General features: G+C 42.2%; 2 protein-coding genes across 3 annotated transcripts; both read left to right on the top strand.

The window, feature by feature from the left end:
- Positions 1–189: 189 nt before the first annotated feature.
- Positions 190–9,813, top strand: npepl1 (aminopeptidase like 1). Its single transcript, XM_024427524.2, has 12 exons — positions 190–376; positions 1,318–1,503; positions 2,002–2,172; positions 4,476–4,565; positions 4,771–4,852; positions 6,410–6,552; positions 6,819–6,896; positions 7,046–7,146; positions 7,364–7,487; positions 8,135–8,311; positions 8,532–8,642; positions 9,084–9,813. The coding sequence occupies exons 1-12, from the start codon at positions 227–229 to the stop codon at positions 9,246–9,248; spliced, it is 1,578 nt and encodes a 525-aa protein (XP_024283292.1). The 5' UTR covers positions 190–226; the 3' UTR covers positions 9,249–9,813.
- A 2,999-nt stretch (positions 9,814–12,812) lies between these two features.
- On the top strand, positions 12,813–26,896 carry LOC112254734 (cathepsin Z). 2 transcript variants are annotated; one of them, XM_024427531.2, is made up of 6 exons: positions 12,813–13,003; positions 17,381–17,544; positions 18,481–18,660; positions 18,821–18,971; positions 24,644–24,809; positions 25,309–26,896. In XM_024427531.2, exons 1-6 carry the CDS (start codon positions 12,888–12,890, stop codon positions 25,432–25,434), a joined length of 903 nt encoding a protein of 300 aa, XP_024283299.1. In that variant the 5' UTR covers positions 12,813–12,887; the 3' UTR covers positions 25,435–26,896. The 2 variants fall into 2 exon arrangements, with proteins under 2 accessions (XP_024283299.1, XP_024283300.1); XM_024427532.2 differs by lacking the exon at positions 12,813–13,003 and adding an exon at positions 16,722–16,768.
- Positions 26,897–26,980: the final 84 nt, after the last annotated feature.

A 26,980-nucleotide genomic window follows, 5' to 3' on the forward strand; every position in this document is an offset into this window, starting at 1 on the left:
GATGGTCTTTTCCACTTTGATTTTACGGGGAAAATTAACAAAACTTACTGGTTTTAAAAATATATTTCTCACACACTATGTACAACTACTGTATAGAAAAATCCAATCCTATTCAAGATCCGTGCTAGTGCTGACTTCCCATTCAACCTCAGCAGTGACACAGCTCTTTGAAAAGCAGGATGTGCGATAAAGTGCAAAGGGCATCAATCCATCGGTTCGTCCAAAGATGGCGAACGTGGTGCTCGAGTTCAAGGCTTCTGCTGGAGATTCGGAGCCTCAAAATCGCCCTGTCCTAATTGTCGGTCAACTGAATAACTTGGCGCAAACAAACTGGACCCAGGTCAAGGGGAAATTGCAGCCAGCTGTCAGCGAAAAGGTGAGAAAATAAAAAGTCGGGGCTGCTCGTGCTAGAGCTCCCCGGCAAGCACTCACTTGTCAACTGGCGCTGACATTGCAAGCTGGATAGTGTCAGTCAAAAAAATCTAGTTAGTAAGTTAGCTAACTAGTAATTATAATATGAAAAATGCTGAATTTTACTCTTGGTATTCTGGGAAATAGTTCCAATGGGCCATGCATAGTTCCTTGGCTAGTTCCAATGGGCCATGCATAGTTCCTTGGCTTGAATTTGACAATGCTAACAAAGTTAGCTAAATGCTTGCTAGCTAAATTAGCTTTCACAAATCAAGTCATGCTAGCTTAGCTTTTAACATGCCATCTCCATTCTCCAACCACATTGACTCGATACTTGATCCCTGACAATATTTTATTGGCCTTTATCCTTAATTTAAAGAAATTCTCATTTACGCCCCCCCCCCATTTTACTTGAAGAAGCCAGCCTGTAGGAAAGTCAGTTTGACTGGATTAGCTAGTTAAATTATGTTTCAAGTTGCATGTGCCCGAATAACCTAGCTATTGCTCCTCGTGACTACTTGATGTTTGGTCCAGCCAGCTGCATGTGGAGTCAGACCAATTCTGATCTTTTCCACTATTAGTCTTTAGACCAATCAGAGCTTTTGTCATTAATTGGGGAAAAGGATTCGAATTTGGCTGCCTGTGTAAACGCAGCCTTTGATCACTATTTGGTCTTCTGCTTTGCTAATATCTGATCACTGTTTGACAGCACAGTGTGTGCAACTTGCAGGTAAATTGTTCAACAATTTACCACATTGTCAGACAACTTATGTCATATGCTTTCACAAGTCTTACTGTATTCAGTGCCATTCATAATCGATGCTAGCGCTTATGTGATCATCATAATATAGCACTGACAGTGACAATAATTTGCTAACAAAATGAATTTTTTTTTTTTTCTTCCAGGTCTGGCAGGCTGCGCTCACTGCTCTGAACCCTAACCCTACTGATAGCTGCCCTCTGTACTTGAGCCATGCAGCTGTGGCAGCCCTGCCCTCACGGGTTAGCAGACACAACAGCCCTTCCTCTGCCCACTTCCTTTCCCGTCTGGTCCGTACCTGCCTGCCTGGAGGGACAAGCCGCTGCATCCTGGTCAGTCAGTTAACTGCACTGGGATTAAAGACTAATTCGAAGCTACACGGGGCCCGGTTTCCCAAACACATTAAGCCTAGTCCTGGATTTAAATGCACTTTCAGTGGAAGTTGTCCATTGAGAATAGTTTTTAGTCCAGGACTAGGCTTAATCTGTGGTGGGAAACATGCCTGTGGAGTTTAGGGTGATGCTGACCTTATCTGCCATTACGCGTCAGACACCAGACATTTATTATTCATGCTTAGTGATAATGTGATCGTTAAGCCATAGATGGGCCCCTACAGCTGTCCAAAGTCTCAAACAAGTATAGGTTAGGCCTACATGTGGTTGCATATTTAAAGTAGGCCTATGCGGTATTCTTTTGATTTTACTTTTAAGGCAATATGCCAAATTGCATGCTTTGTGATTGACACACTGCATTTATTGATCATTTTAGGTTGACTGTTATTACAGATTTGTTATCAGACAGTGAAAGTATGTTTGTTCCTGTCTGTCCAGGTGGTGTGTGAGCGGTCTGATGTGTTTGCCTCAGCCTGTGCCATCGCCCGGGCTTTCCCCATATTCTCCCGTCGTTCTGCCTCCTCCCGCAGGACCGAGAAGAAAGAAGTCACTGTGGAGTTCATCACTGTGGGCCAAGACAACGGACCACTGGACCCCACTATACTGCAGGTACCTCTAACTTCTATACTAGTCATTGCCAGAGCCATTGTGGACCTACATCAGCCACTGTTGTTGCTGCCAACCACTGGTTTTGTAAATGACTGATCAAACTGACTACAAGATCTATATGGAGTGCTTTTATGATGTACTGCGCAAGTATTCCTACCAAACCGTTTAGTATGGGCACCTCTGTTCGGTCCGCACTGTGAACCTGAATGAATACATTAAAAAATATAAAAACCACCTGCCTATAGGCTATGCCTCTTGATTAAATCTGAGCTGAAAAAACATTGTAGGTTATTTCCGTTAAAACCACTACAGTGCTGTGGCAAGTAAAACATTTTTTGGCCAAGCAGATTATAGATTTAAAAAATAACTAGCAAACAATTACGCTACTCCGATCAGAATTGAATCGGTGTCCTCCGGATGCAATGTTTTGCTCATCCCAATCTCTGTAGAGCGCATCAGAGTTTCATTATTGTAGGCCAGCGTTGACAGGCACGAGCGGTCTTTCACTCATGCAGTCGCAAGATTGTTTTTTGAGTTCAAATTGAGCTGTGTTTGCACCATAATTTGCAAATAAATTCATTAAAAATCCTACAATGTGATTTTCTGGATAAAAAAAAAAAAAAAAAAAAAAATGTCTGTCATAGTTGAAGTGTACCTATGATGAACATTACAGGCCTCTCATCTTTTTAAGTGGGAGAATTTGCACAATTGGTGGCTGACTAAATACTTTTTTGCCCCACTGTACATGTTTTTTTCCATCAGTCTACACACGTTACCCCATATTGACGAAGCAAAAACAGGTTTTCAGACATTTTTGCAAATTTCTTAAAAATAAAAAACATACCTGATTTAAGTTTGCAGACCCTTTTGATATGAGACTTGAAATTGTGCTCCGGTGCATCCTCTTTCCGTTAATCATCAACTTGGAGTGCACCTGTGGTAAATTCAATTGATTGGACATGATTTGGAAAGGCACATACCTGTCTATATAAGGTCCCACATTTGACAGTGCAAGTCAGAGAAAAAAAACAAGCCGTGGGGTCGAAGGAATTGTCTGTAGAGCTCCAAGACAGGATTGTGTTGTGGCACAGATCTGGGGAAGGGTACCAAAAAATGTCTGCAGCATTGAAGGTCCCCAAGAACACAGTGGCCTACTTTCTTAAATGGAACAAGTTTGGAACCACTAAAACTCTTCCTAGAGCTGGCCACGCAGACAAATTGAGCAATCGAGGGAAAAGGGCTTGGTCAGGGAGGTGACCGAGAACCCGATGATCACTATGACAGAGCACCAGAGTTCCTCTGGAGATGGTTGTCCTTCTGGAAAGTTCTCCCATCTCTGCAGCACACCACCAATCAGGCCTTTATGGTAGAGTGGCCAGACAGCAGCCACTCCTCAGTAAAAGGCACATGACAGCCCGCTTGGAGTTTTCCAAAAAGCACCTAAAGTAGTCTCAGACCATGAGAAACAAGATTCTCTGGTCTGATAATCAAGATTGAACACTTTGGCCTGAATGCCAAGCATCACGTCTGGGGGAAACCTGGCACCATCCAAAGTATGGTGGTGGCAGCATTTCAGTGGCAGGGACTGGGAGATTCATCAGGTTTGAGGGAAAGATGAACGGAGCAAAGTAAACAGAGATCCTTGATGCCAACCTTCTCCAGAGCACTCAGGACCTCAGACTGGGTGAAGGTTCACCTTCCAACAGGATAACAACCCTAAACACACAGCCAAGACAATTCAAGAGTGGCTTTGGGATAAGTCTCTGAATGTCCTTGAGTGGCCCAGCCAGAGCCCGGACTTGAACCCGATTGAACATCTCTGGAGAGACCTGAAAATAGCTGTGCAATAACACTCCCATCAAACCTGACCGGGCTTGAGAGGATCTGCAGAGAAGAATGGGGTTAACTCCTCAAATATAGGTGTGCTAAGCTTGTAGCGTCATACCCAAGAAGACTTGAGGCTGTTGAAGCAACTTTGGCAGCAATTATAAAGTACTAAGTAAAGAGTCTGAGTACTAATGTAGATGTGATGTTTTATTTGTAATACATTTGCAAATAATTCTGAACCTGTTTTTGTTTTGTCATTATGGGGTATTGTGTGTAGATTGAGGTTGGGGGGGATTTACTAATGAGGCTGTAACCTAACAGTGGAAAAAGTTAAGGGGTCTGAATAATTTCTGAATGCACTGTACATGCATAAATGTAAATCCAGAGTACATGTTTGCATGGTTGTAATTCTTTCTGGATAGGAGCATCTGCTAAATGACAAAAATTAACTTAATTTATGCTTTGGCTCTTGCCAGTGTCTTGCCAATGCTGCTGATGGAGTGAGACTGGCAGCACGGATTGTGGACACACCGTGCAATGAGATGAATACTGATCACTTCTTGGAGGCAAGTGATATCGTAATGTAGTTATCGGCTGCGTCACAAATGGCACCCTATTCCCAACATAGGGCACTGCTTTTTAGCACTGTGGGCTTAGGGTGCCATTTGGGACGCTACCATAAAGCAATAGCACACTCAACAGTGACTTCTTAAAACAACTTAATTAAACAAAATGTACTTTTTTTGACTGGGTATGCCTTTTTGTCTTCAGGAGATTAAGGCAGTGGGAACTGAACTGGGCATTTCTCCTGTTATCATTCGAGGAGAGGAACTGAAACAGAAAGGATTTGGAGGTAGTGTATCAGGACAGGAGGGTCTTGGCTATGAGTTATGCTTGTCTGTTATGCTTCTATGTTTTGGACCAGATTATGTGAGTTTGCTAAATATTTTAATGAACTGAGTAAACACACCGGTGCAGAATCAAGGTGACTTACAAAGCTGAGGAGGGCCAAGAGCAAGAGAGGGAGTGTGTTGTAGTGTCCACAACTAGTCATCGTGGAATCTGAAAAGACCCGTATCCCGAAAGCATGATGGTCTACTTCGTGCACATGCTAAAAGAAAGGAATGAGGTGGGTAGCTAACTGGCATTGTAGAAAAGTATTTATAAACAATAAATCTGATCTCTTAATTTTCATTCTGTCTATACAATAGGCTATCATTGATTTTGGCCCAATAGGCCTGACATGTTACCTCTTTAAATGAGCTTTCTGTTTTGATAGGGTTATACAAAATGTCAGGCCTACCTATAGAAAAATACAAAAACAACACTGCAATACTGCCTCCCTGGCAAGAGTGGGCCGAAGGGTGTTTAGCATCCCCAGTCGCTCTGCAAGCGCAGAGAGGTTATTCTCTGCTGCTGGCCTGCTCTGCAGGCACCATCACACGAGCCTGAAGCCACACTCTGGCCAATCTCTTGTTTCTAAACGTTAATTCAAAGGCACTAATAATGAATTAGATTTGAATTATAATTAAGTCACAGCCTATATGCACAATTTATAGAGTACAATGACTTAATACAACAAAATGTTTAAATGCTGAGTGCTTAATGTTCCTGCCAGCCTAGTGTGTCCACTCGCAAATGCTTCACTATTTATTTATTTATTTGTAGTCTATAGCCTTGAAATATTAGGCTAATAATATAGCCTAAATGCATTTAGGCTACCCATCTGGTTCCTGACCTATTTAAAGTGTTTATATGCAGTTTAATGCGACACCTCGCCTATTTGAAATTGTGAATGCTTTTAGTCGCCTTTTCATGTTTATTAAAATACTTTATATAAAAATATGGTTTATAATATCATATGGTTTGTTTTCAATACTTCAAAACCAAGTAGTCACAAAAATAGATGGGTGTTGGTTAAATGGTGATTTTAAGGAATGGAGCGAATATGGACTGTCAGTTTATCCTGTGAGTGAGGATTGTATTTTAGAGGAACTGTTGGAAAGAATTTGGTACGCCAAAGCAACTCTGCTCTCATACTCTAATTGGGACTCAAATCTGTTTGGTGCTTTGCTTCCCATCACACAAACTGTGTGGGCCAGTTAGAGAAATATTTTTTAATCATGTGTATGATGACCACATGTTTCTTCCACTTTCCTTTTGCTGTTTTTTGGGGGTTGGTTCTCCTCTCTGTCTTTGAATGTGCAATGTTTCTATTCTGATGTATTACTTTCTCAGTAAACTAGCTAATAAATGGGACCCAAAAGATTTAGGCCAAAAGGAATGTCAAATTAGTTTTCCCACATTGGAATAAAGCTTGTATTTTAGTTTGAGTTGTCTTGTGATGTAGATAACTCAATATTAGTTTGTGGTTATCAACTCAATTACTTTGGACTGTTTGGGCCCTCAGGCATCTATGGAGTGGGCAAGGCAGCGGTGAACCCCCCTGCTCTGGCAGTCCTGAGCCACAAACCAGATGGCGCCACCCAGACTATTGCATGGGTGGGCAAGGGAATTGTATATGACACTGGAGGCCTCAGCATCAAGGGAAAGGTAAAGGCAAGCATGAGGCTTGTCAGTTTAGCTGCATCCCAAATAGCACCATGTTCTCTATAGTGCAGTACTTTTGAACAGAGCCCTATGGGCCCTTGTCTAAAGTGGTGTACTATAAAGGGAATGGGGTGCCATTTGGAACAGATCCATGATGTGATCATTCTGTCTTTTGTATAATTAAATGGATAGTTAACAGTAGCCAGCGAAATAAGTATTCAGTTACAATGTTGTAAAGGATGAATGTTCTTTTTTCCCCCCACATCAAGACCAACATGCCTGGGATGAAGAGAGACTGTGGTGGGGCAGCAGCCATTTTAGGAGCTTTCAAAGCTACTGTCAAACAGGTGAGATCTACCTACTACCCTTGGTTAATCTTTCAAATCAACCTCTTATTTTGCAACATTCGGTCCTGTTTGGAGACACCCTATGGGATTGTGTTAAGCATTTGAAAAGTTGTGTATAGACCTTTTTTGAAATTAATGTATTTTTTTAGGGCTTCAAAGACAATCTCCATGCCGTATTCTGCCTGGCAGAGAATGCAGTCGGACCCGCTGCAACACGGCCAGATGACATCCACACTCTCTACTCTGGAAAGTGAGTACCCTCCTAAATGTTGGATTAATTTAAACCAGTTAGGCAAAGTAATGGGAAACGGGCTAATACAATGGCAACCTGATGGAGTAGGGTTTTTCCTTCTGATGGGCTTTGTGTGGGAAAGACACAATTGGCTGATCCATTATTACGATGCTGGCTTAGTTTGTGGTATGAATAGCGTTTTTTTTGTTCTCTTTTTGCTGTCTTTCTGATGAAGGACCGTGGAGATCAACAACACTGATGCCGAGGGCAGGCTGGTGCTGTCTGATGGTGTGGTGTATGCCAGCAAGGACCTCTCTGCTGACATCATCCTGGATATGGCCACCCTGACAGGGGCACAGGTGTGTGACTGGCAGGCTCTTCAATGGCCACAGCACTGCATCTTTGGCAACAACACACACCATATATAGGCTGAAATGAACATTTTCAAGGGTCAACAGGGCTTGTGACAGATAATTATACCCAGTAAGTTTTTTAAATTTTGCTGATCTTTGCCCTAACTGAAATTTTCGTGGGCTAGAGCTAAAACTCGCCACATTCTCTGAGGAACTCAAAACAACGTATCAAGGATGTCTCACACAAATGGCTGGTGTGTTTGTGTCAAACAAAATCATTAGGCCTAAATATTTCCTTATAACCGTTGTTCTAACTCAAACACAGCTTGTGCTGACTGATAAAGCCACATCATGTGGTAACCCTCATGATGCACTGATGAGCTCATTCTGAAAGTCACATGCACCACACAGTATTATTTTGGCTACCCAGTGAAGTAGTTCGCTCGTGAAATGTTAGTGAGGTCTGATGCACAAAAACAAGGTTGGTTTTTGTTGCTGCCCATCATAAGCGTTAGGTGAATTTGTACTCCATACATACATAATTGAACTTCTTATTACCACCTTTCACTTTAGTTCATTACCATAGTTCCTGTATAACAAATTACTACATAAGTATATGTTTCAAACAATGGTTTAATTTGTCTCTTTCCTAGGGGATCTCCACAGGGAAGTACCATTGTGCTGTGATGACCAACAGTGAGCAGTGGGAGATGGCATGTGTGAGTGCAGGCCGCAGCAGCGGAGACCTGGCTCACCCACTGGTCTACTGCCCAGAGCTGCACTTCAGTGAGTTCACCTCAGCCGTGGCAGACATGAAGAACTCTGTGGCTGTGAGTGGCACTACTACTCTTCTCTCTGCTGTATGCCCAGTCTACCAGGTCCTAATCTTAGATCGGAGTACGATCAAGTAGCTCCGTACAAAGAGTTGATGCTTCTACAGCCTATCATGGTTGTTGTTCATTTTCCTTCACCCTATTATATATTTTCTGGATAAGAGCATCTGCTGAATGACTGAAATGTAAAGGTATCCCTTTTCTGTGTGTGTGAAAGGACCGGGAGAATGCTACGAGCTCCTGTGCCGGCCTCTTCATCGGCTCTCACCTGGGCTTCGACTGGCCTGGGGTCTGGGTCCATGTGGACATAGCTTCCCCCGTCCATGCTGTGAGTGACTGGATATTTTGGTTTAGTGGGGGTGTTTTCCTGGACACCGATTTAAGCCTAGTCATGGACTAAAAAGCTAACTTAATGGAGGAATCCCCACTGAAAATGCTTTTTAGTTCAGGATTAGGCGTAATGTGTCCAGGAAACCCCTTCTAATTAAATCTTTTGGAAGTATAGACATAATCTATTAAATCCATTTCAGCCACTCCCATATCTTGACAGACTCAAACACTCTTCAGAACAAGTGTGCTCTAACCTGCTTCAGCCTAGCTCAAACAAATGGGGAACAAAAAGATAATGTATACAGAGGATGATCCATCTAGTGCTTGCAGATCGGTGAAAAAACAAATGTGTAAGAGCTAATGGAGGGGGGCTGGGAACAAAAATATATTTTAGTCATGGTGTAACCTGTTTTATCATTCTCTTCCTTCCTCTCTGCAGGGGGAGCGTGCTACTGGCTTCGGCGTGGCTCTGCTCATGGCTCTGTTCGGCCAGGCTTCCGACGACCCTATGCTCAACCAGGTGTCTCCTCTGGGGGCGGCCAGAATGAATGCTGCGTCCGGGGACCCGATGGTGCGCGACAGCAAAAGGCGCAGACTGGTGTAAAACCTCTAAACAGCCACCTCGGGACTCCTCTGCCTCACGAACTCCAGACCCACACACCTCCCCTCTTTACACTGACATGCACTGTTCACCTAGAAAGCATTTCCAATCGTCAATTCTTAGTCTACTTCTTCACGATGCAGTGAATAAAATGTGGTGTAAAAGAGCAGGTGGCTAGAATTTCTCTCAGATTTTTTGTGTTGTATTTAATTGACTGTCTTGATTGTTTGTCCCACAAAGAATTGGGAGGAATTATGAATGTGCAAATGTTTATAGCATGTTGTAGACTTAAAGGTTTTGCTGTCCTTGAATAAATTACAAGAGCATTATCACAATTTCTGAAAATGAAATCAAAATAGTCTGAAATTGACTGTTAAAATAACTGAATGAGGTATGTGATCCTGTGAGCTAAGTGATTGTTTCCTTTTTCTTTCAATGTGTGTCTTGAGTAAATTCGCTAGGCAAACACATATTTTGGTTTGCAGCCATAGCTTATCCACTGTTGCCAAACTTGTCTTTATGGACATTGGGAATAACTTGTGAATAATAAAGAGATCTTTTGGAGTAATCTTATGTTTTATTTTATTCCTTGTAAACTGATGACTGCATAAAATAAAATGTTGACAAACTTGCCTGTAACAAATGTATAGTAAGCAAGGCAACATATTACCAAGATACACTTCTGCCATACTCCAAAGGGCTCTTTGGGCTCTTCTCTGCCAGGAAGCCTTGATAAATTGACAGGTGTGAGTAATCTGGATGATTGGCACTCTGTGACCAGAGGCATCTTGGCCTGCCAGTGTTTGTGGGTTTTTGTTAACCTTTTATTAACCGTTTTATTGTTGTATATATTTAATTTGGGTTACCACTTTGAACCAACGCTAATCTGCTTGGATTGGCCAACTATGGCACTCATGACTGAGCTATCCCTGGAGCTAAGGTAAAGTTGCTGTCTCCTGGGTATTTGCATTCAACACCTGGTCGCATAGGCTTACTTCTCACATTTATGCACACATCAAATCAGGTTACAGACCATGTAGTTAGGCCTAAAACCCCAACATAATGGGCAGTTTTGCGGGCAATTAAACCTAATCTTATATTCAATTTTCACTTTTTAAACTCAATTGACTGAAATGGCATTTCTCAGATATGCCCTAGTTTAGATTGGAAAAGTCTGAAGACTTTCCAGAAGGCTAGTGGCAGGTTCAACTTCAGATGAATGGATAGTGGCCCCTGGGTTGACCTTGGCAATGGAGGGAAATGGATTACCTGGACATTCAATGATCAAAGAGCACCACCAAGGACGGACAGAAGGGGGGTTATCGACAGGAGCAACCCACTGAATGAGTTAGATTAAATACATTTTCCATTACCGTTTCTGTATGTACAAAGTAAATGCAGCTGAGATCATTTGTTTGCTTGAGGCAAGGCTTTCATCTGCCTCTTTAGGGAAGGCCCATTCCTCCTTCCCTACAAATACTGAGATTTTTGGCATCTGAAACCTTCATCGTGAAAGAGGAGATTTGTGTGGTGTAAGTGAACTGACTGCATGCAGATTAGTCCAGTCTGCACTGCTATATGTGAACTGAAAGACAATTACATCAAGTTCCCTGCAGCCCACGCCAACTACAAGGTAGAGTTGTATGAATATGGGAACTTGCCCGGAGTTATTGGCTGTATAGATGGATGTCATATTCCCATTAAGTATCCCTCTACTACAGCATATGCTGAGGAGTACAGGAATTGTAAAAACTGGTTCTCAAATGTGCAAAGTGTGTGTACACTCCCAATTTGCAGTTTTCCAACATTGTTGCACCCTGGAAAGGTACAATTCGTGACTCAAGAATTTTCAAAAACTCCTCTTTGTACGCTCAGCTTGAAGGAGGACATAGTGAAATCATACATGGTGACAGTGGGTATGCATAGACCAACTTCTTGTTCACCCCCTCTGTTCATGCAATAAGACCTGAGCAACATTGGTACAACCAAGCTCATATCCACACCAGAGGTGTTGTGGAGCTCATGTTTGGTGTGTTGAAGCCGTTTCCAGTGTCTCAAACACATTGCACTTTTAACCAAGAACATTCTGCATTGTCATAATTGCAACAGCAGTGCTTCACAATTGAAGATGAGGAGGACCCAAATGTTCCCATGGTTGAGGTAAACAATGACAGAAATGGAATAGACTGCAGTGATGCAGCACTTCTCACAACAAATATAGCTCAAGCTATTTTAGCAAACAATAGCCATGGATTGGTTATAACCTGAGGGTTGGGGCCTGTAGAAATGTATTAACTCCAGAGATACTGGATATAATGTCAAGATGCTTGTCTCCTCCCTAACAATGTGACTTGTTGTCCCCATAGCGGAACAGCGGCTGTAAACCTCTCCAACCACTCTCAAATTCATAAAACCTATGGTTGCAAGGACTGACCATGCATCCATGATATAAAAATTATAGTTTTCAAGATGCACTATGCAGAAATCGCTCCGCCATTTCCTGGTTGCTAAAAAGTCTAAAAGTTAGCCTAATTTCAGTTTGTGACAAGACAAGCAGTCATTGTGTATAGCAGGGTTCCCCAACTGGCGGCCCATGGGCCGAATTTGGCCTGCGGTGGTTTTATGTGCCCCCCCCCCAAGCCTTTTGAGCCCCCAAAAATAATGTTTTTCTTTTTGAATTTTCATTGTTGGACATAAGACTGTAATAACACCAGGAAATTAGTTCCAAGTGATATTAATTTAAGAAATCTGTTACAAGTGTTTCTACGCATAATAGAGACGTGATCGTATACAAACGTAAGCTAGCTTTGAAATGGTTGTTTTAGTCAAACATCTGTTTTGGGCTTCTTGCGGTCAATTTGCAGTCTACAAGTTATTTGTAATTATGTTCCGGCCCCCCGGCTGAATCTTGTTGATGATCACTGATGTAGAGAATCATTATACCATCTAAGCCACTGTGAAATATATTTTCCATATCCCAAAACATTGTATTTTCAACTGTTTGAAGCTGGTGAACAAAATGAAAGTAAGAGAGACTGGAAAGCATAAAAATAACGCACATACAACAGGTCTACTGCTTCTTAGACTTGCTTTCAATGAGAATGAAAGATTTGTAACTCACATTTCTATGTGAATTTTGTCTGGTCACCCAAAAAGTAACATATTGTAGCTTTAACTATGTTTTGAGGCTATCAATAGTGTTTGTTTACATCTTTTACACACATTGGAGTAAAACAAGCTTTTATGTTTGGGTTTATCAATGGGTATATATCATTAAGTCCACAAACGGACGTAGCAGCTAAAGATTCTTGCTTTAAAGGGCAGCAGTGGGTTCAGTTGGTTGGTTTATTAATTAATTAGAAGGTGCAACGTCTGTAAAACAAAATCAATTCAGCTTTTCCTGTTATACTGTATGTAGCGAGTCACTAATCATGGGATGAAATTTGCTATGTGGTTATGCACATAGGTCGAACTGCGCAGTGAGAATCATATCGTCCTGTCTGTAAAACAGGTCATCAATGACAGGGAAGTATAATACTTTTGACACAGTCTGCGCTGCGCCTGCGCCCTGTTCAGGTTGACCCTCGGGTGAAACCATAAAAATAAAGTTCCTAGGGAGTCATATGACTGATCTTTTCCAACATGGTTCGAGCACTGTTGTTGTTTGTGTTTATGTTGTCTGGTGTCTTTGCTGGACGCTACTTTAACGAGAAACAGCCATGCTATCGACCCAAGCTGACCAAGCACAATGGAGTCAGGTAACTTTAGCTGTCTTCTATCAGCTAATTTGATACGTTTGCTGTCTAAGTGCTTGCTCTCCAGCTAAAAATAGTAGCTAGAGTTGTTGCAACATGGTTCTAGTGATTTTGTTTCCAGTTGTATCAGGGTGTTTTCACACAGTCCTCTTTAAAATAACAGATCTCAGTCATTTTTAAAATGAAATCTGGGGTAAAAAGAAAAGAGCAAAATTACTCCGTTGTCTTTGTATTCACGCTGCCCTTGCCTTTGAATGAGGACTCAACTATTTTGCCAGTTCAATTCAAATATTTAGTGGTGCGAGTCATCTTTTCATTCACATCGCTATGTTTAGAAAGGAACCAATATATTTGTCCAACATTCACTCAATGCACTCTGGGTTTTTGCGAAGTGCAGGACAAGCCATTCCATCAGACCTTGATGGAATGATGTACCTTGAGATACCTGCTCACATTTTGGAAGCTAATAGATTGCATTTAATTTAGAGATGAGACCTAAAGGAACACATTTTTCCCCACTTGCACTGACTTTAGTGATGAATACTTTGAGGAAAATGTACTTGATACGATTGTGATGGCTTGTTGTTTCACGAAGCGATCTTAAGATGAGCTCTTGAAAAGAGCGTCTGCTAAATAACTTATGAATGTTATGAGATACTATTAACGTGAATATGATTGGTAACAGAAGAAATAGCAGAAAATAACTCGATTAAATCATGCTGTAATTGAAGTGTACACCCGATGTAGGTTACTGCTCCTTTTAAGAGCTGTAATTGATTTTGTACACTATGTTGTGGTACTCCCTAAATATGTTGTCTCCTCACACTAATCAAACCCCACAATCGAATAAACAGCTTATGAAGCTCTCTTTGCAATATGTGATCTATAGGCTTTTCTCTGCATTATTGACAATCGCAAATGAATATGCAAAAACAACACACGTTTGTTGCGTGAACCTTTACATCATCTCCCCTTTGTGGCACCAATGTGAGGCGTTATGGCAGGGAAACGTTGCTGTGGCAAACGCTGCTGTCTCGTGCGGGAATAATGATAAGCGAACCTGGGGACTTTGTATTCGCATTGCCGTAAGTGAACCGAACTCGGACCATCTCTCGAGTTCGTTTCGGGGGCTCTTTTGATGGGTTCCCTTGGAGTGTTCACACTGCACAAAAAAATCAGCGAACCGGGTTCTGAGTTCACAAAAGTTGTGTGAAAGAGACCGAGTGGGGCGGCAGGTAGTCTAGTGGTTAGACTGAACCGAAACCCTGAGCTGACAAGGTAAAAAAAAAATACTGTCGTTCTGCCACTGAACAAGGCAGTTAACCCACTGTTCCTAGGCTCATTGTAAATAAGAATTTGTTCTTAACTGACTTGCCTAGTTAAATAAAGTGTGAAAACACCCTCTGTCTAAAGATGGTCATTTATTTTGTACATGCGCAACACTGCATAATTAGTCATTTTTTGTGGTGTGTGTGTGTATATACTCTGACAGCATACAATCACAGTCATCTCTCTGATATGGGAAGTACGGTGGCCAGCCAGCACATGTCAGATGACTGAGTGCCAAAAGCTTGTTTCAGCATGGGTAGCCCATTGAGGACTTTAACCATTTTTGAAGTAGTCAACTGGGATTTCCTGTGGGTTAAGGAAGGATCACATTATTCCATATGGGTCATCAGGAGGGATCAGTCAATTAATTATTTGTAAGCAAACAGTGCATATTGCCCAACAGATCCACAGATGGAATCTCTATTTCACACCAGACTGCCCTTTCCCACCTGGACAAAAGGAACACCTAAGTGAGAATGCTATTCATTGACTACAGCTCAGCGTTCAGCACCATAGTACCCTCAAAGCTCATCACTAAAGTAAGGACCCTGGTACTAAACACCTCCCTCTGCAACTGGATCCTGGACTTCCTGACAGGCCACCCCCAGGTGGTAAGGGTAGGTAACAACACATCTGCCATGCTGATCCTCAACACAGGGGCCCCCCAGGGGTGTGTGCTCAGTCCCCTCCAGTACTCCCTATTCACTCGTGACTGTATGGCCAGGCACGACTCCAATACCATTAAGTTTGCTGACGACACAACTGTGGTAGGCCTGATCACCGACAACGATTGGACTGCCTATAGGGTGAAGGTCAGAAACCTGGCCGTGTGGTGCCAGCATAACAACCTCTCCATCAATATGATCAAGACAAAGGAGATGATTGTGAACTACAGGAGGAGGACCGAGCACGCCCCCATTCTCATCGACGGGGCTGCAGTGGAGAAGGTTGAGAGCTTCAAGTTCCTTGGTGTCCTCATCACCAACAAACTATCATGGTCCGAACACACCAAGACAGTTGTGAAGAGGGCATGACAAAGCCTATTCCCCGTCAGGAGATTTGACATGGGTCCTGAGATCCTCAAAAGGTTCTACAGCTGCACCATCGAGAGTATCTAGACTGGTTGCATCACTGCCTGGTATTGCAACTGCTCGGCCTCCGACCGCAAGGCACTACAGAGGATAGTGCGAACGGCCCAGTACATCACTGGGGAAAAGCTTCCTGCCATCCAGGACCTCTATACCAGGCGGTGTCAGAGGAAGGCCCTAAAAATTGCCAAACACACCAGCCACCCTAGTCATAGACTGTTCTCTCTGCTAACGCACAGGCAAGCAGTACCGGAGCACCGTCTAGGTTCAAAAAGCTTCTTAACAGCTTCTATTTCCCCCCCAAACCATAAGAGTCCTGAACAGGTAATCAAATGGCTACCCAGACTATTTATTTTACTTATTTTTCTTATCTGCATTTTTTAAGTGCTTATAAGTAAGCATTTCACTGTTGTGAATTGTTTCGGTGCATGTGACAAATACAATTTGATTTTGATCACCAACCTTGGCATTTATACCTGTTAACCAATGGGACAGGGTTCTGGTCTAGCATGGGTTCTGGTCTTTGCACAAAACATCCATTAAATTACATAAGTAATTGTCGCGGAGACCTATCACTCACTGCTGAAGATATTAACCTTTTATATTCATCCAATGTTTATGGATGAAGTGATGACGTCTTTGCTTCTCGGGCTGGTCCCTGTGCGCACTGAGTGCTAGTGCGCATGTGATGTTGCTCCTTATAAACCAGATCTAGAAGGTCCATGTATGCGAAAGTGAGTAGATTCCCTTGAAAACAATGGACACGTTAGACACTCCATTTCTTATTATACCTCAGTGGTTCAAACATAATACAGGTGGCAGTATGCAACCTTTATTTTCCAACTCATAGAAGTAGTAGAAGAAAATTGACTACTTCAAAATGGAGATGGCCTCAAAGGTGCTGCCCCGCGCCCACATACACCATAATGGGACAGATATGCGATGCGATACCTGCGATGTCTAAATCTATGGCACATGTCTCTAGTGGTTTCAACTGTCTAGTGTTGATTTGTGTTCTTTATTGGTTCAGGTGTGAATTGCCTGCATATTCTGCACTCGATATCATTGGTCAGTAACTGAGTATGAGTTTATTGCATGTAATTCTTTCATACGTTTTAATAATGGTTCAAATGTTGCCAAGTTCCTGCAGGTTTCAGGATTGTCCCATAATGAAAATTAGCTGATTGGTAGGCTCCTACATAACTTTCTTCTTTAAACAATATTCAAGTGCAGAATTTTTACCCCCTGTGATTTTGACTCAAGTGTTAATCAGTTTATTACAGAAAAGGCATATCATGGCTATCCAAAGTTTGAAATCAATGAAGCAATCAAAGCCGAGGGTGGAAACAAGGTAGCAAAGTTCTGACATGTCTGTGAGTGGACGGAGATGACTGGGTCTCCAGTAGCATGGGCAGAAACAGTTTGGGACCTGACTTTTAAAGCTTTTCATCCCATTTTGCTGTTGGGCGATCAAAATTCTGCCCTCTCGAAATATATAATTTGACAACTGCATGTCTCCAGAAACATGCATGGCCCTTTCAACGGTAGTAGCTATTTGGCTTCTGAGTTTTGAAAGTATGATTGTGCTGTGGATGCTTTTGAGTGCTTGACCTTTGAATGGAGAGGCAGATATGCCAAGTTCGATCATGGGTGTATTCATTACACCTATTCTTTTTTTGTTGTTGCTAAACGTTTCTTAAAATGAAAGCAAACTGCACGAAACTGGGAAGGATATACCTGAATTTGTCCAATTGAAACTTGTTTTACTTGCAACACATTTTGCAACTGTTTGGACTAATGATTACACCCCTGGTCAGGTTTTGAATTGTCCCGTCATGGTATGGAACCTTAAGTGCGCACTGCATTTTTGTTATCCGTCATGCTTGCAGAGACTGTTTTTAGCTGCTCTACATTAGAATTCTGTCTAGAGAACCTTGTACCCTGATGTCATGTCTTTCATCAGGACGTTGCCTAGACCCCACAAGTTCCTGAAACTCAATGAGCTCCCCAAGACGTGGGACTGGAGGAACATCAACGGCACCAACTACGTCAGCACCACTCGCAATCAGCACATCCCCCAATACTGTGGCTCCTGCTGGGCACACGGCAGCACCAGCGCCATGGCAGGTAGCTTAACCTCAAGTTCACCTTTCCGCAGTCGTCCGACCTAGTCGTCCGACCTAGTCGTCCGACCTAGTCGTCCGACCTAGTCGTCCGACCTAGTCGTCCGACCTAGTCGTCCGACCTAGTCGTCCGACCTAGTCGTCCGACCTAGTCGTCCGACCTAGTCGTCCGACCTAGTCGTCCGACCTAGTCGTCCGACCTAGTCGTCCGACCTAGTCGTCCGACCTAGTCGTCCGACCTAGTCGTCCGACCTAGTCGTCCGACCTGTACAGCTCATAGAAATGAACAAACCATATCCAATTCATTTGGTCGTTTTACAGACTCTCTTGTATCAGGAGGGAGACCGTACAAAGGGACAAATGGATGATCAGATTGTGAAATTCTATTATTTGGCCACAGATGTCTCAAACCTCTGATTCACTATAAGGACAGTATTGCACATCTTGGTAATTCATCATCAAGATGGTCATAAAGATGATTTGTACCAAATTAAAGTCACTTGGAAACAATTTTATAACAAAGGTGGAGTAAACATTGTAATAATTGTTCAAACATGCATGTCTGTTAGGCATTTAACACATGACCCACTCCACTGACTCACATTCAGGGTGGTATGACAGGGAAGTGGTGAGGCAGTGAAGCAGTGTGGCAATGCCAACCTCTGAATGTGCTGACGTGCAGTTAAAGCTTCATGGTTTCCTGTAATTCAGGTTATGCTGTAAATCTTGTTCCTGTAAAGCATGTTTGTTGTAGAATGCAAAGTACAGTTCCTCCTTTGCTCATACAAGTAGTCCTTTGTCCTTTTATCATAACAATACCATGACTTCAGAGTTCTAGAGTAGTCCTTACTAAGTTTGACTTGTGAACATCTAAGAGCAGATTCTGTCACCTGTACTAAATTAATGGACTGGTTGTTGGTGGTTTGCTCTCCTTTGTCAGATCGCATCAACATCAAGCGAAAGGGAGCCTGGCCCTCTGCTTATCTGTCAGTCCAGAATGTGGTGGACTGTGGTGAGGCCGGCTCCTGTCATGGAGGGGATCACTCTGGGGTGTGGGAGTACGCCAACAAACACGGCATCCCTGACGAGACCTGCAACAACTACCAGGCCAAGGACCAGAGTAAGGCCTCAAGAACTCCTAGCTGAACATAATTCTTTATTGGTTGTACATTAAATTTTTTCCCATGATTTGATCACAATAATTTCTGTCACATCAAATTAAGATTCTGTTAATTTACAATTTCTCAGGCTTAAAATGTTCTCCATATTGTGTCTTGCAGAGTGCAAACCATTCAATCAGTGTGGAACCTGCACAACGTTCGGGGTCTGTAACATCATCCAGAACTATACCCTGTGGAAGGTCGGAGACTTCGGCGCCATCAGTGGGAGGGAGAAGATGATGGCTGAGATCTACGCTGGAGGACCTATCAGGTTAGGAACTGGACCTGGTCAACATGAGCTGTGTCTCAAATGCAGGGGTGCAACTTTCACGTTCTGAAATTGCAATTTTGTCCCCTCCCCAGTTTTATCATTGCACTGTGATACAAAAATCGGCATGTGTGCTTTAGGACCATACAGATGCCTCAGAGTGGTCGGGTAGGCTGTTTGGAGGTTTCAGCTGTCTGGATTTTAGGGCTGCTCTCCGACACCACAGAGTGTGCAGACAGGCAGTGTGAAGAGAACGCTTCGGACCAGCACAGTGGTCTCTTTGTTGTGCTTTTTCTCAGTTGTCAGAGCAGAAACTGGCAGCTCTTTATTTGACTGATGTAGCTGTCACGGTAACTGCTGTTTGACTTAATAGAAAAAGTATTTATTCCCAGTTCTGAGCTAGTAGTGTAACTGAAATGTAACGTCAGCTAATGTTTCATCTCGACTGAAATTCTGTTTGAAGAGAAACGAAGTAGCTAGCTAGTAGACCACAACCAGTTCAACTCTAGCTATCTATAAGATAGCAGAATCTAACAGCTGCTGTGTGTATGGAAATGTCCCTTGTGTCCCGTTTCAAGAGGTAAATTAACTTGGCTAATTTTTGTCAGTTGTCGCACCATTAGAGCTAGCCAACGTAAGCTAGTTCACTCACTTTATATATATTTTTTATTTTTAAAGTAGACCTGAATAAAATCATGAAACCAGCAACCAAATGATTGAAGACCGATATTTTGACTTTCTTTTTTTTACAGCGCAATGTGAGTTTTTATTAGTCAGTACAGCAATGTAATGTTATTGATCGTGCTTCTACACCTGCATTGCTTGCTGTTTGGGGTTTTAGGCTGGGTTTCTGTACAGCACTTTGAGATATCAGCTGATGTACGAAGGGCTAAATAAATAAATTTGATTTAGTTTGTCAGATCCCCTACTTTTCACACTGATACTGTATAAACAGCTATGCAGACTAAACTGTCATGGTACACAACACATTTTTATTTTATTTAACTAGGCAAGTCAGTTAAGAACATTCTTATTTTCAATGACGGCCTAGGAACAGTGTACCTTGTCAGCTCGGGGTTTTGAACTTGCAACCTTCTGTCCAACGCTCTAACCACTAGGCTACCCTGCCGCCCCAGGATTGGCTACGCATGGCCAATGTGATTTATAGAATATTTATCAGGATATTTTCTACTTTCAGGCTGCAATGTTTATGCTTTATGTAGGTTATTAAATAGCTAGCAATGGCAATAAGTTACTTTTAGATTTGTATATTTCTCATTTAGATTGAATGTAGATTAACCATAGACAAGGATTTTGTGATGTAAAGATTATGAATGAAAATGTGCATATGAAAATCATGATTGGTAGAAATTGTCAAATTGGCACTCCAAATGGAAAAGGTTGCTGACCGCTGGTGTAGCTCATTACCTGCAACTTCAGGCCAGCAGCGGGAGGAGGGGGTTCGGAAACAGGTATTTTTTTTTCTGGTTAGGCTCTCTGGCTCCTTCTTGAGTCATTTATTTAAACAGCGTGTTTCAAACATATAGGGTGTGTCTCTATATAGGCCAATGGAAAAATATAAACTTTACAGAAAAGAGTACTCTTAGTGGGCCAAGATTTTATTTTTGTCAGGGACTGCTCAAGTAGAAATCCCCCCCCACCCCCACTTCTATAACCAAAGTTACACTATGTAGGGAATGGGGTGCCACATAAATTCGTAACCATGGGCACCCTCATGGATATCATCCTGACCAACTTGTCCTCTAAATACACCTCTGCTGTCTTCAACCAGGATCTCAGCGATCACTGCCTCATTGCCTGCGTCCGTAATGGGTCTACAGTCAAACGACCACCCCTCATCACTGTCAAACGCTCCCTAAAACACACCAGACTTGACTGCCCTTGACCAGCACAAAACATCCTGTGGCGTACTGCACTAGCATTGAATAGCCCCTGCGATATGCAACTTTTCAGCTAGGAAAGCTCAGGCTAGCTTTTTCAACCAGGAATCCTGCAACACGAATTCCAAAAAGTTTTGGGACACTGTAAACTCCATGGAGAATAAGAGCACCTCCTCCCAGCTGCCCACTGCACTGAGGCTAGGAAACACTGTCACCACCGATAAATCTACACCAGATAATTTCAATAAGCATTTTTCTACGGCTGGCCATGCATTCCACCTGGCTACCCCTACCCCGGCCAACAGCTCTGCAGCTCTGCACCCCCCCCCCCTTCTCGAAAATCTCTCCTCTTTCTTAAATTATCCGCCGCAAATGTTGCAACCCCTATTACTAGCCTGTTCAACCTCTGTTTCGTATTGTCTGAGATCCCCAAAGATTGGAAAGCTGCCGCGGTCATCCCCCTTATCAAAGGGGGAGACTCTCTAGACCCAAACTGTTACAGACCTATATCCATCCTGCCCTTCCTTTCTAAAGTCTTCGAAAGCCAAGTTAACAAACAGATCACCGACCATATTGAATCTCACCGTACCTTCTCCACTATGCAATCTGGTTTCTGACCTGGTCATGGGTGCACCTCAGCCATGCTCAAGGTCCTAAACAATATCATAACCGCCATCGATAAGAGACAATACTGTGCAGCGTATTCATCGACATGGTGAAGACTTTCGACCTTGGTTTCACAAATGACTGCCTCGCCTTGTTCAACAACTACTAATGAGTTCAGTGTGTCAAATCGGAGGGCCTGTTGTCCGGACTTCTGACAGTCTCTATGGGGGTGCCACAGGGTTCAATTCTCGGGCTGACTCTCTTCTCTGTATACATCAATGATGTCGCTCTTGCTGCTGGTGATTCTCTGAGCCACCTCGATACAGATGACACCATTCTGTATAATTCTAGCCCTTCTTTGGACACTGTGTTAACTAACCTCCAGACGCTTCAATGCCATACAACTCTCCTTATGTGGCCTCCAACTGCTCTTAAATGCAAGCAAAACTAAATGCACACTCTTCAACCGATCTCTCTGCCCGCCTGTCCATTATCACTACTCTGGACGGTTCTGACTTAGAATATGGGGACAACTACAAACCTAGGTGTCTGGCTAGACTGTAAATTCTCCTTCCAGACTCACATTAAGCATCTCTAATCCAAAATGAAATCTAGAATCTGCTTCCTATTTCGCAACAAAGCCTCCTTCACACATGTTGCCAAACATACCCACATAAGACTGACTATCCTACCGATCCTTGACTTCGGCTATGTCATTTACAAAATAGCCTCCAACACTCAGCAAATTGGATACATTCTATCACAGTGCCATCCGTTTTGTCGCCAAAGCCCCTTATACTACCCACCACTGCGACCTGTATGCTCTCGTTGGATGGCCCTCGCTACATATTCGTTGCCAAACCCACTGGCTCCAGGTCCTCTAAGTCTTTGCTAGGTAAAGCCACATCTTCTCCGCTTACTGGTCACCATAGCAACTCCCACCCATAGCACTGCTGCCAATGACTGGAACGAATTGCAAGAATCACTGAAGCTGGAGACATATCTCCCTCTCTAACTTTAAGCATCAGCTGTCAGAGCAGCTTACCGATCACTGTACCTGTACACAGCCCATCTGTAAATGGCACCCCAACTACCTCATCCCCATATTATTTGTTTTGCTCTTTTGCACCCCAGTATCTCTACTTGCACATCTATCACTGTAGTGTTAATGCTAAATTGTAATTATTTTGCCTCTATGGCCTATTTATTCCCTTTACCTCCCTAATCTTACTACATTTGCACACTGTACGTAGATTTTTCTTTTGTTATTGACTGTACGTTTGTTTGTAACTCTTGTTTTTGTCGCACTGCTTTGCTTTATCTTGGCCAGGTCGCAGTTGTAAATGAGAACTTGTTCTCAACTGGCCTACCTGGTTAAATAAAGGTGAAATTTGTAACTGGACTGGGTTAACATGGTGACTGCTTCTCTTCTCATGAGCTCCCACCTAACAGTGACTGTGTATGGATTCGCACAAGATGTAAAGCCAAGTCACAATCAAATAGGAACATATCTGATATGTAACAAAGGGTTTTTATTTGTACTATTTCTACCTTGTAGACATCAAAACTATGAAATAACACATGGAATCATGTAGTAACCAAAAAAGTGTTAAACAAATCTAACTATATTTTAGATTCTTCAAAGTAGCCACCCATTGCCTTGACAGCTTTGCACATTCTTGGCATTCTCTCAACCAGCTTCACCTAGAATGCTTTTCCAACAGTCTTGAAGGAGTTCCCATATGCTGAGCACTTGTTGGCTGCTTTTCCTTCACTCGGCGGTCCAACTCATCTCAATTGGGTTGAGGTTGGGTGATTGTGGAGGCCAGGTTATCTGATGCAGTATTCCATCACTCTCCTTGGTCAAATAGCCCTTACACAGCCTGGAGGTGTGTTGGGTCATTGTCCTGTTGAAAAATATATGGTAGTCCAACTAAGCTCAAACGAGATGGGATGGCGTATCGCTACAGAATGCTGTGGTAACCATGCTGGTTAAGTGTGCCTTGAATTCTAAATAAATCACTGACACTGTCACCAGCAAAGCACCATCACACCACTTCCATGCTTCACGGTGGGAACCACACATGCGGAGATCATCTGGTTACGCAGTCTTACAAAGGCATGTCGGTTGGAACCAAAAATCTCAAATTTGGACTCAGACCAAAGGATTGATTTCCACCAGTCTAATGTCCTTTGCTCATGTTTCTTGGCCCAAGCCAATGTCTTCTTCTTATTGGTGTCCTTTTTAGTAGTGGTTTCTTTGCAGCAATTTGACCATGAAGGCCTGATTGACGCATTCTCCTCTGAACTGTTGATGTATCTTACTTGAGTGCTGTGAATTTGGGCTGCAATTTCTGAGGCTGGTAACTCTCTAATGAACTTATCCTCTGCAGTAGAGGCAACTCTGGGTCTTCCTTTCCTGTGGCGGTCCTCATGAGAGCCAGTTTCTTCATAGCGTTTAATCGTTTTTGCGACTGCACTTGTAGAAGAAACTCGAAGTTCATAATTTTCCAGATTGACTGATCTTAATTTTTTAAAGTAATGGACTGTAATTTTCTCTTTGCTTATTTGAGCTGTTCTTGACATAATATGGACTTCGTCTTTTACCAAATAGCCCTATCTTCTGTAAACTACTCCTACCTTGTCACAACCCAACTGATTGGCTCAAATGCATGAAGGAGGAAAGAAATTCCGCAAATTAACTTTTAACAAGGCACACTTGTTAATTGAAATGCATTACAGGTGACTGCCTCATGAAGCTGGGTGAGAGAATGCCAAGAGTGTGCAAAGCTGTCAAGGCAAAGGGTGGCTACTTATATTTTCTATTTTTGATGAACACTTTTGGTTACTACATGGTGCCATTTCATAGTTTTGATGTCTTCACTATTATTCTACAATGTAGAATATAGTCAAAGAAAAGAGAACCATGGAATGAATAACTTTTTACATGTTTCCAAACCTTTGATTCTGTACTTCGAGTCAGCTGAACTCGTGGATACCGTTTTTGTCTCTGTGTGCAGTTTGAAGGAAGTTGCTAACTAGTATTACCCATAGACTTCCAATCTGCTCCATTCTGTTTCCTTATACGTCCTTGCAAAAACATAAACAAAAAAATGCTGACTAATTAGTTTCGCTTTAACTAAAGTTTCTGTTTTCTGTCCTTGGTAGCTGTGGAATCATGGCCACTGACAAGTTGGACGCCTACACTGGAGGCCTGTACTCTGAGTACATTGAGGAGCCCTTCATCAACCACATTGTATCTGTTGCCGGCTGGGGCATGGATGAGAATGGTGTGGAATTCTGGATCGTCCGCAACTCATGGGGAGAGCCATGGGTAAAATTTGTACATTTCAGTCATTTAGCAGACGCTGTGATCTAGAGGGATTTTTTTTTTAAAATAAATATATATTCATTTATTTTAAGGTAGCTAGGTGAGATGACCACAGATCAAGTAGCTATCCACAAAGTCAGTGCTAAGACAAGTGAGTGTTGGTGAAAGTCTAGGGTGTTTAATCAAGATGCATGGTGAAGAGGTAGTTTTTTTTTTCAGAAGATGGACGTTATGGGGAAGCTTGTTCCATCCTCATTGACTTAATGAACACTATGCATGCCATATTGGAGCTGGTAGTCTGTTGTGATATTTCATGACACTAGCTGCAGCAGAGAATTTAAAACCTCATGCTCTACTGTAGATTTACCAATCCCAGCCTTTAGCCGTTCCTGTAGTTTATTAACTTGACTATTACATAAACTTCACTTTATATTGTTCATGTATGTTCTAGCATCTTTATCTAGCTGAAACGCCAGATTGAGTAAATGTGTTTTCTTGCCAGGGTGAGAAGGGCTGGCTGAGAATTGTGACCAGCGCCTACAAGGGAGGAAGTGGCAGTCAGTACAACCTGGCATTGGAGGAAGACTGCATGTATGGAGATCCCATCGTGCCCAAGACCTACATGTAGACAACAGGCAGTGGGACCAACCAATGTTTCTTCTGAAGACCTGGGGCCTCCATCAACCGTTGCGTAAATTTCACACTAAATATCTGTCCGCATCAAAATATTGAGATTTTATGAATCGGACCTGTCGTAAAACTGCACGCGTGAACGAGCGTTAAAACTCTGCCTGGAAAATGCCCTCATTCACCTTTTTATTGTGACAATAATGCCCTTAATTTGCTGTATAAATTGGAACTATTGGAATTAGGCCACAGTTTCTAAAAGAAAGCACAAATATGATCAAATGTTTTGAGGTGTTGACAGAATCTTAATATTTTGCAGAGGACAGTTTCTGAAAGGGAAAAAAAGTGGCACATTTGTGTGGACTTGTCAGTAGAACGTTTGAATTAAATGTTTTGCATAGACTTTCCCCCCCAACCTAAATATGCTGAACTTCCCGTGAAATCTGAAATGTTGTCTAGTCTACTCTCAAACATTTTAATTTATGGTAAGCTACTGACAGTTCCACAGTCTTTTACATTGAACTATATCTTATAAACTGCGCTGCCTATGGGATTGCATGTGCTATATATTTACTAGGCCCATTTTAAATGAGATGGTAATTTGTTGTATGGCTAGCATCCAGAAAAGGTGAGGAATTTATTCTGCAATGGTTATGAAAATAATTTAAGATCCCAAAAAACTAAATGTGTACCTATACATTTTTGCTCTTCTAACAGCAAATGGTTGCATTTTTTTGTAAGTAAGCGTGTCATCCACCATTTGCACAAAATACCAACTTGCCTGCTTGGAATACCAGACTTCAACCACTACAAAATGTGTGTTTGCATGGAGGTAAGCACATTTTCAGTTTTTATGAATGCCAACTTTTGCATGTAGGCAGCATTTATAAATGAGGCCCCTGAAGCTGTTAATAGGCAGCATTGTCATAGAAAACTATAGATATACAATCTCAGGCTACTTCCACATTGTAACAATGTACCATGGTGAAATCAGGAAGAGGGAAGTTATTTAAAAAATGTTGCCTTGATCTGCTTTCGGATCTTTTTCTTATACAAAATGTTACTGAACAAGTCATGTACTTTCTTTTGAACAAGTACAAATGCTGATATTAGGTGCACAATTTAGCTTAAGCTCAAAAGGCTAGGAAGAATTAATTGTGGCTGTAAATGTTGAAGCTTTGATCAATTCTGATGCCACTTGTCTTTTGTTGTATGCAAATTTAACTGAATGATTTCAGTATTCTGAAAGCAAGGCCAGGGTTCAAACAAATGCACTGACATCTCACTGCACTTAGCTTAAAGGTCATTTATGCTTGTCTTCATGACGGTTTCCACAGTTCAATTTGTTTGAATCCAGGCCTGTTACAGAAACTTGTTTTAATAGTTGATACATTTTCTGAACCACCTCAAAATAAATGCTGCAGAATGGTGGAAGTCACTACGTCTGGAACTAATAAAACCAAGATGTGTCATGATTCTTGTCAAATTGAAAAAGGCAACCATGAAAAAGGCCAAACCTTTTGAGCAGTCAAGTCATACATACATAT

Source organism: Oncorhynchus tshawytscha, linkage group LG07 (assembly GCF_018296145.1).
Source record: "Oncorhynchus tshawytscha isolate Ot180627B linkage group LG07, Otsh_v2.0, whole genome shotgun sequence".
Taxonomy (NCBI): domain Eukaryota; kingdom Metazoa; phylum Chordata; class Actinopteri; order Salmoniformes; family Salmonidae; genus Oncorhynchus; species Oncorhynchus tshawytscha.

Excerpts from the sequence above, each read along its gene's own strand:
- npepl1 (XM_024427524.2), top strand. The coding sequence starts at position 227 with ATGGCGAACGTGGTGCTCGAGTTCAAGGCTTCTGCTGGAGATTCGGAG. Across the intron at positions 377-1,317 it reads AGCCAGCTGTCAGCGAAAAG|GTCTGGCAGGCTGCGCTCAC; the intron begins GTGAGAAAATAA and ends TTTTTCTTCCAG. Across the intron at positions 1,504-2,001 it reads GGACAAGCCGCTGCATCCTG|GTGGTGTGTGAGCGGTCTGA; the intron begins GTCAGTCAGTTA and ends CTGTCTGTCCAG.
- LOC112254734 (XM_024427531.2), top strand. The coding sequence starts at position 12,888 with ATGGTTCGAGCACTGTTGTTGTTTGTGTTTATGTTGTCTGGTGTCTTT. Across the intron at positions 13,004-17,380 it reads ACCAAGCACAATGGAGTCAG|GACGTTGCCTAGACCCCACA; the intron begins GTAACTTTAGCT and ends GTCTTTCATCAG. Across the intron at positions 17,545-18,480 it reads CAGCACCAGCGCCATGGCAG|ATCGCATCAACATCAAGCGA; the intron begins GTAGCTTAACCT and ends CTCCTTTGTCAG.